The 10,094-nt window shown below is 36.9% G+C and overlaps 1 protein-coding gene across 1 annotated transcript in view; it reads left to right on the forward strand.

Annotated features, from left to right (window-relative positions):
* Positions 1 to 9,721, forward strand: part of LOC140322483 (chloride anion exchanger-like) — a 44,676-nt gene extending 34,955 nt beyond the window's left edge. The window contains 8 exon segments of the mRNA XM_072399043.1: positions 1,033 to 1,102; positions 1,195 to 1,287; positions 1,365 to 1,460; positions 1,687 to 1,917; positions 3,758 to 3,812; positions 5,089 to 5,234; positions 6,726 to 6,791; positions 9,698 to 9,721. Of these exon segments, the coding sequence (XP_072255144.1) occupies positions 1,033 to 1,102; positions 1,195 to 1,287; positions 1,365 to 1,460; positions 1,687 to 1,917; positions 3,758 to 3,812; positions 5,089 to 5,234; positions 6,726 to 6,791; positions 9,698 to 9,721 (781 nt within the window).
* The last annotated feature ends 373 nt before the right edge of the window (positions 9,722 to 10,094 follow it).

The raw sequence follows: 10,094 nt of genomic DNA on the forward strand, positions 1-10,094 counted from the left end.
GCTGCATATCGATCTTGTGAATCTCCTTTTCCATTACATTCAGAAGGTGCTCTGTTGGACAGAGATTTGGGGATTGTGGAGGTCATTTGAGTACAGGAAACATTTGTTTACCGAACCAGTGTGATATGATATGAGCCTTGTAACATGGCATGTTAGAATGTTGGAAGTAGCCATTAGAAGATGGCTTTATTGCAGTCCTAAAGGGTTGGACATGGGCAGCAACAATACTAAGGTAGGCTGTGGCATTTAAACAATGTTTGATTGGTACAAAGGGGCTCAAAATGTGCCAAGAAAATATCCCACACCTTTACATTGCCAACAGCCTGATCCATTGATACAACATAGAATGGATCCATTGCAACAAATTCTGACCCTACCATTTAATGTTGCAGCAAAAATCAAGGCTCATCAGACAGGGCAACTCTTATTTAGCTATTATCTTCACTTGTCCAGGTTTGGTGAGCCCATGTAAAAGATGGGCTCAGCTGCCTGTTATTGGTTGATAGGATTGGCATCTGTTGTGGTATTCTGCTGCTTCAAGGTTCAATGTGTTGTGCATTCAGAGATGATCTTCTGCAAACCTTAGTTATGAGTAACTGTTGCCATCCAGCTCAAACCAGTTTGGTAATAGCCCTCTGACCTCTGGCGTCAACAAGGGATTTTGCCCAGAGAAATGCCACTCTCTGTATATTTTAACCTTTTTGTACCAATCTTTTTAAACCCTAGAAAATGTTGTGCATGAAAATCCTAGAAGATCACAGGCAACCATGCCACAATTAATGTCAATTAAATACTTAAATAAAATCACCATTTTCCCCCATTTTGATGCTCAGTTTAAACCTCAGCAAATCATCTTGACAATGCTTATATCAATATTGCATTGAGTAGTTGCCATGAGACTGACTGATTAGGTAATTGTATTAACATGCAGTTGAACAGATTTACCTAACAAATTGGCTGGTAAATGTAGGTTACTGATATGTTTTTACTACTTACTTTATTTAACTGAAATATCTTATTTCTACCTTGTAGTCCAAAATATGCATTATTGGCTAGCATTGGAAGAACAGATATTTATAAAGACAAAAAAGACTATGCTGATGTAAGTAGATCAAATTTTATGAACAATAGATTTTGGAGTGATTTCATTTTCAGTAAATGTATGTATTCTTTTTATTTTCACAATGCTAACAGATCTTTGAGCCAAAAGGAGTGAAAATATTCAGATGCCCATCTCCTGTCTTTTTTGCTAACATTGATGCCTTCAAAGAAAAAATGATTTACTCTGTAAGTTTAGGTTTAATCCATTTCTTTTACAAATAAATTATTTTTTTACAATTTTTGAACAGACTTATATATTTCAGGTTGGCTTTAATCCTCTATGGCTCCTACGCAAGCGCAATAAGGCTCTCCGGAAAATTGCAAAATTAGTTAAAAAAGGAGAACTATGTATGATGCCAGTAAGTTTAAAAAAATAAATAAAAGCTGCCAGAAAATTTGCACTTCTAATCATAATTAGATTAATGTCATTTTATATAATTGAAGGTTGTTATACGTAACACACAGCAATTTAGTATGAACATGAATAGTCTAATACAATGAATATAGGATTTGCAGAGGTTTATAATGGGTTTATAAAAATTATTTTTTAATATAAATTGTTCTGTTTTTTTTTAATTTAATCAGAAAGGTTTGGTATCAACAACAAACGACTTTGATATATCTGATGATGAAGAACTACACAATAACAGAATAGAAGAGCTGGATGAACCTCCTGAGGATCTGCCCATTGGAGTTAACTGGAATGAAGATCTTCCAACAAACATTCAAGTTCCAAAAATTGATCTTCACACACTGATTCTGGATTTTACAACAGTGTCATTTATTGACATGTCTGGAATGAAGGTTCTAAAGGCGGTAAGCATGCAATCTAAAAAAAAAAGACCAAACATTGTTTCGGTGCTGACCTCTTTTACCCTTTCCACCAATTATGATTTAGTAAAATAGGGTCTTGTAAAAAGTATGTCAGATAGACAGTCAGCAAAAAATAAAACATTTATTTCAATAATGTACTGATTTACACCAGTTTAAATTTGCTGCAAGCTGGCCTAATTTAAAGGTACTGTTTGTTTCTATGGGTTACATATTCTGTCAACCAAGTGATCCATAAGGTTACCCTGAAAAAAGGGTCTATTAGATGTAAAGTCTATTTTTACATTGTAGATTGTGCTCTTCCATATGGACAAGATAAACTTTAATGGATCATGAGCTTCCTATCCTATACTAACCGCCCATAAGCACTACAAGCACTATAAGCAGAAACAGATGGTGATCCTGCTCCTATTTTGTTATGTCCATGACTATAAAGCAAATACTATATTTGTTTAAAATGATAGAACCAGATAACTCATGTTACATAGTTATAAGTACCATTTGCTTCTAAACAATAGTAGGATCTTTATTGGTTTTAACTTACATTCCTAAGTGAGTTGATAGATGATATGCCTGTCCTCTAGAGTGAAGAGCCAATCTGCCAACTAAACAAGTAAGGGATTCAATAGATCCCATTACTGTTCCACTATAAGCCGGACAACCATCTCATGATCCTCGATATTATGAAGTTCGCAGTTTGTCATCTGCATATCAAGCCCACACAGAGGATCATTAGATGTCTTACCCTCACTTACTTTCAGTATGCAGTGCAAGCAGAATCATTTCCTTAGTAAAAACACATTAGAGAATCCAGGCCCCATAATCCTCAGTGCCCTTTGCTTATAAATTAAAATAGGCTCTCTCCTGAAGTCTTCTTATATTTGTAATTGGATGACAGTAGTAAGGATAAAAATGGCCTTTTCTCCCTGGAATGGAGTGTGGGTTTCCTAACTGAATAAGTAAGGAGTTCAACAGATCTCCATACTTGAATATATGCCAGACAAAATATGTCTATTTTACTTTGTATGACCAGATTTTGTTGACTTTTCAAATCAAAATGGCTAAGCATATTTTTTTTAAATTTACTTATCTAATTTCACAAACAATGTATGAGAAAAAAAAAAAAAACAGCAGAATAGAGAGATTATGGGTTAAACAAAAAAAATGAGAATAAGCACATACCTTCACAGTGTGGTGTTCACCAGTAAGTAGACTTGAGGGACTTCACAAGGTTTGATAGGTACAATGGATTAATATTAAGAACCTACATGAATATAGAATGGAGGAATTGGGTGTATATAATTTAAATATAATTTACCAAAAGTGCAGATAGTGGGTATGTAGTACTGGGGCCTTAAAGGTCTTTGAAGGGTTGCTGCATAAATTAAATTAAAAAGTGAATCACCAAATGTAATGTTAGTAAAAATGAAAGAGGAGGTGGATTTGTTGGAATATCGGGGTAAGTATTTGAGATGAAAATGCTATTAAATAAATAAATAATATTATATATAAATATTATAATTATTATGAATTGAAATGGAGACCCATTTTAATTCATAATATGTAATCTATTATGAATGGACTTCATTTTCACTTAAATATTATATTGGTTGATATACAAATAAACTGTGATTTATCTAATTTTTTTCCCCTCGTAACCCTCTTTTCTTGTATGCTTATCCAGAGAATTAGGAATGAGCTTAAACTTTAATGTATGGAGATAGCAAAATTATTGTTCTATATATCAAAGTTAGATATAGGTGACAAAATGCTCTCTCTTGCCCTGACGTTTGATAGAAGTTTTCCAATGTCTTTATTTTTATAGATATTAAAGGAATTTAATAAGGTTGAAGTGGATACATACATTGCTGGTGCTGATTGTAAGTGATCTTTAGTAAACTCGTTTATCGTTAGGTAAAATTATTTAAAATCCTGAAAGGCAGACTCATAGTATAAATGAATGCTTGTCTTTTTCAATCTTTCCTGTAACAAATATGTAGCACTCCCTCTTAATGTGCAGTACTGTAACTAGATTCCATGCCCCAGTACAACTTGCCAAATTTATTAAATTAAATCTATTCTCCATTCTAATAGTAATTATATAATAATTTATAATAAAATCCCTGTTTAGTGTATTCACAGTATTAGACCATATATAAATTATCTTACATGGGACCCGCTCCTATACTACTCATATGCCTCACAATCTATATTGAATGCTGCAGCCAGACTCATCCATCTTTCCCCCCACTCCTCCTGCCGCTTCTCTTTGTAGTTCTCTGCATTGGCTTTCATTTCACCTGAGAATCCAATTCCAGCTCCTGTGCTTTGCATTCAAATCCCTTCACAGTTCTTGTCCCACGTACATTTCTGACCTGGTAGAAAAAAACTCCCCCTGCTGCTCTCTTCGCTCCTCCATTGACCAACTAATGACTTCCTAACTCATATCCTCCTCACACACACGAATACAAGGCCTTTCTAGAGCTGCCCCTACTCTATGGAATGGTCTTCTTCATACTATTCGGATTGCTACTACTTTCTGCTTATTTAAAAGAGCACTCAAAACCCATTTTTTCAAACTTGCCTACCCGTATTCTTCTGTCTCTTAAAACCCTCACTACTTCCCATCACTCCAAATCTCCCCTCCTATTGTGTGAGACTTCCACCACCTCCTAGAGTGTCAGCTCTTCTGGGCAGGGTCCTCTTCTCCTCCTGTGTCACTGTCTGTCATTTGCAACCCCTATTTAATGTACAGTGCTGACTAATATGTTGGTGATATATAAAAAAATAATAATAATATTAATAATAAAAATGGCACTGTGTGGGGTTCCCAAAATTGGCAAATACCAGTTCTTTATGGCAAATACCAGTTCATACCCCCCTCTGCCATATATTATGGGCACAGTCTGGGCACATGCAGCACCAGAAATATGCATCAATGTTTTAAGACGCTGTAAGGACTTTGTCTCCGAAGTTTTATCATTTGAGACTCGAAAAGATGGTTTTACCAGTGATGAAGATGAAGGTGAACCATAGTGATACCTGGAGAAACTGATAAGGACCAGATTTGTCCAAAATAGTATAATGAATGTGATTAATCTTTTGTCATCCTAGGCACCCACAAGCTTTAACAATTATTTTACTTTGTTTAACTAGGTTCGGTTCTGGACAAATTAAAGAGGAGTTCATTTTTTGATGATGATATCAAAACTTCAATATTTTTTGTCACTGTCCATGATGCAGTTTTACATGTACTTGAAAAGAGGGGCATAGAAGATGCCTTCAAATGTGATCCAGCAAAGGTAGCAACTGACAGAAGCATTCAAACTATTACTAAGACAGTTTGCAGAATAAATGGGCTATGGCCTTCCTATTGTTCTAGGAAAGCATGGGAGAGTGCAACTGTATTAAGATGATAGAGGTCTACCTTCTCTTTACCATTGTTCCCTTGGGATTGTTTGTGTTACCAGGCAAGCCAAAATGCCCTTTCCCTTGGATATTACTTTACAAGTTCCCAGTTCCAAAGGGCCATAGAATACATATGGTTTCCACCCTGAGGTCCTCAGTCCATCTGTCCAAATTTCTGGCCTTTCCAAAGGGCTGACATATGAAAAGTGCTCCACAAAGCAACCAATTATCTTCCAATTGTTATTTTACCTATTCATGTTTGATCATTTTAATATTCTAACTAGTTGTTTTTGGCAAATATTTCTGCATATTGCACACTTTCATACATCAGTCTCTAAGGGCTCTGTTTATAATTCATCCGTCCTGGAGCCAGAGCTCCGGGCGCCGCCATCTTCTTCTTCTCTTCCGGGTTCTTCATCCTACGTCACCTAACCCAGGCGCAAGATCAGATGACGTAGGATAAAAAAAAATTGCCGATCTTACTGCACATGCGTGAGATCGGTATATTTTGCTCTTTGAGCAAAAAGGCTCCTTCTGTGCATGCCCAAGAGCTTTGTGCTTCCATTCATTCTCGACCGCCTAGGGGGCAGTGCTGCACCCTTATTTTCTAAAAAAAAAAAAAAAAAAAAGGGTCTTGCACCTAACATAGAAAAAAATGAATTTTTACCTTACATAAAAGGGTTCTTTACCCTTTTATGTAAAGTGACAATTTTGAGTTTAGGTACGCTTTAGGCCTACACAAATATCCCCATGTTTCAAAAGGCCAGGGGGGTTTCATTTGACACTTTATCACACAGCCTTTCAAAACATATATTTTGTAAGCAGTTAATCATTGCTGAGTTTTGTCAGAGTTTTTCTTTTTACCAACAGCTGTTTAACAAGTCTAAAAAACTGTACTGCATTCACACTAATGCAATTTCATGCATTAGTTTTGTATAATATACAGTAGTTAAGATCAGCAGTCTCCAATTTTGGTGGTCCCCAGCTCTGACCAGTGCGCCCCCCAGTGGGGTCCTTAATCTAGCCCTACTGATAATGTCCCCCGTATGGACACAACTTTTGTTGTGTGCACAGCCCTGCTTTGCTGTCCCCCCAAGATGTTTAGCAAACAGGTTTGAGCCTGAGATGGGAGAGTGGACAGGTTCTGGCATTATGACATCACTCTGGGGGAAGTTTCTTCCTCTTTGAGTGACACAAGGCTCCCAGCGCACGCACAGTCCGGATTCCGTTGATTTAGTGGTCTGTGACGTCCGAAACGTTGGCAACCATTGGTTTAGATACAACCAGTCCTAATAATTCTATTTTGTTCATGGGCTTTTAAAAGAAGAATCTAAACATACATATATATTTATTATTTAATGTTTATATATTTTCTTTTTAAATAGGATCCTGGAACCATTTTATCTTTACATGGTATTACAAGTGGAACCAACTACCTCAAAGACCATGTTGTAAGTAAATGATATATGTACCGTGTTTCCCCGAAAATAAGACAGTGCCTTCTATTTATTTTACTTCTGAAAATCTCATTAGGGCTTATTTTCAGGGGATGTCTTATTTTTCTCACAAAAAAATCTATATTTATTCATGTACAAAAATCTGTATTTACCAAAACCTGCAACCAATATTACTATAGAAAGATACCTCTGTGTTACCTGTGACCTGTCAAAATCAGATTTCTTCTGTTATATACAAGAAGTCATGAATAAGAATTGACATAAATGAGTAATGAAAAAAAACACAGCTTCATAAGCAAACAAGTGCAACATAACAAGAAAATGTGCTGACAATTAACATGTGACTCATAGAGTTACATGTTAAATCTGAGTAAAAGCAAAAAAAAAAATCAATGAATAAATATGCATTGTTGCTAATGAATAAAATACCAGCAAGGACCTTTTGAAAAGAGAATCCACCAACCTCTTAGTGCTAGTGTCACACCAGAGTACTGTAGGTTAATTAACCCTGCGATTTCTTCACCCCTTGCTCCAGTGCTTTTGAAATCTCCTCTCTCTCTCTCTGCTCCCTCCTTCCTCTTGGTATCCCTCCGTGTAACACGTGACCACACCCTCCGAAGAAGCCAATAGGGCTTACTTTCGGGGGAGGGCTTATATTTCACCCTTGCATGATTAGCATGCTAGGGCTTACTTTCGGGGTAGGTCTTATTTTCGGGGAAACACGGTATGTGTGTACATACAAGGTCTGTCCAATAAATAAGAAGAACGTGTTTCTATCTCAGTGAGAACTGATTATAAGCACTTGCCATGAAAGTTTAAATTTGTCCAAACATGCACTAGAAACAACAGCACTCTCTGCCATATAGATTGTTGTCAGTCACCATTTAATGAAGTTGTGTTTCCCCCGATGTCCTGAAATCATTTTAACCTCTCTAGCAGTTAACCCCAAGTGTGACTTGGGGTAGAAAAAAATTGCTGAAAGCAGTATCCCCGAGTCACACTCAGGGTAGGTAATCCTATGGGAAGTAATAGTAAATACAGCCTTACCTGATCTGCCGGTCCCACGTCATCCATCGCCGCGACCTCTGTCCTCTTCCCTCTTCTTTCGGCCGGCTTCTGCACCCAATCAGTAACTGGCCGGTGCACTTATCTAGTGGAAAACAAAACTACATTGGTGCTTAATTATAAATAGAGAGGATATATTGAAGGGGACAAACATTAGAATTGTCTTAAAAATAAATGAAAGCAAATTATTATATCAGTCTTGTTATATAATAGACAGACCTCATATATGCACAGTACAGGGTGCCCCAAAAGTCACTATACACTTTAATGAATTCCTAAATTACCCAAGAAACTGAGTTTTTTCGTATTTTTAGCATCAACAAAGGAGTCGTTGCAGTTTTACTTGCTAGGCTTGCCACCACGTTTTTTGCGGATTCTTTTCCCAAGCTGTGACAGGGTATGGGGCTTAGTGGCATACTCCTTGTTTTTGATATAGCCCCACAAAAAAAGTCACAGGGTGTAAGGTCAGGGGACTGCCAAGCCCATTCTGAATTTGTGCTGGGTTTGATTTTCCTGAATTCAAAAAATTTGTCATTTTGGTAATGGTGTAGAAGTGATTCACACATTTCTACATGAGCAACATAATCTTTTGCTTAAAGATTTGAACAACATGAAGTCGGTACAGGTAGAGCTTTATCAGCTTTTGTTCATGCTGAGTTCCAGTGCAGCCCTCCAGATGGACTTTCCCTGCCTTTGAGTGAATGCCTGCTCCAGGAGTTCAGTGTTTTCATCCATGGTGGTAGTAGCAGGTCTTCCGCTGTGTAGTTTGTCAAGGACAGGCCCTGCTTCGAGAAACTTGCCATGGATAGAGTAAATTGTATTACGGGTTGAAGCAGTGTGACAGCCATAACGCTTCTCAAACTTGCGCTGAACTGCAGTTGCAGACTGAAAACTTCTTGCCAAGTGGCAATTGGCGAGCCATAGTAAAGAGAATGATATGCTCACAAAAACTGCAAAGCCTAAGTTGTCATTTGCTAATGCTTTCAAGCCTCTCCAAATGATACCTGGAATGATTAGAAAAAAGGAAGTGTGTGTAGTGACTTTTGGGACACCCTGTATATATATTTATCTCAAAAAGCTAGCTGTCTGGCCTGCAGATGTAGTGCAACTAAAAGCAGGAGAATTACCATGACAGTTAAAAAGAATTTTATATTTTTTTTATATTTTTCAGTGATATCCCCCATCTTTCTTGTATGAAAGTATTTCTATAGTTCATTCTTATGCTACGAACACTTACAATGACTATCGCCTGAGAGGAACATTCTTGATTGCCTTAGGGGAAAATTTAATATGTGTGCAGCAGTTTCCTGGCATTATTCATCAATCTGACAAATGGATGAACAGGAATGAGCACTGTACTTTCCAATGGATGAGGACACATAGCAGGGTGCTATGTGCACATCACTCATTTGTTCTAGTGTTGCTGTAAACTATTAGGGAGGATTGTTTACAGTGACATTAAATCACTGACTTAGTATGAGAAATAAGCATAATGCATGAGAAGACACAGTGACATTAGTCAGCAGACTGGGGAAGTAGCACAAGTAGCCAACCAGGTGTGTTGCATTGCAAGAGATTGCTTATAGGGAGAGAATGCAGAGTGTAAGGGATAAGTTGCTTTTCTTTTCACTGTTAAGTCACACAGTGGGGATGGGAAGGATACCTGTTAGTAAAAATGAAACTGCAGAAAGAACATTCAGGTCCCCTCATCATCAGTCCATTTCACCTATGTTAGTAAACTGGTACCCTGTAGGTAAGCTTTAATTATCATGTACTTATTTTTTAAATGTTTTATCTATTTGCATGTAAACCTATGTTGTGTTTTTATTTTCTAGGTCGTCACTGAAACTAAATTCTAATCTATTCACAATAAGATTTATACCTTCCAGTTCAGTACATTTTATGAGAAGAATACAACATGTGTTCTATATAACATGTGTAATATACAAAAATCACTGACACTGACTGACACACTGATGTTCTGCTGGTATCACAAATGTCTGTAATTTGTGAATGATGAGTGAATATATTAATGCTATGGTATTTTGTACATTATCTACCTGTATAACCAGTTGCAATAAATGTATCTTTGGCATTTGGGCTGTTTTTATCAGTCAATGGGCCAGATTAATTAAAGTTCTCCAAGACTAGAGAAGAAAGACTATCATGGGGGAACCTGGGTGATCCAGTAAATCTGGAATGAACTTGGTTAAATGATTAAAAACAATTACT

This window comes from Pyxicephalus adspersus, chromosome 2, assembly GCF_032062135.1.
Source record: "Pyxicephalus adspersus chromosome 2, UCB_Pads_2.0, whole genome shotgun sequence".
In the NCBI taxonomy this organism is placed as follows: domain Eukaryota; kingdom Metazoa; phylum Chordata; class Amphibia; order Anura; family Pyxicephalidae; genus Pyxicephalus; species Pyxicephalus adspersus.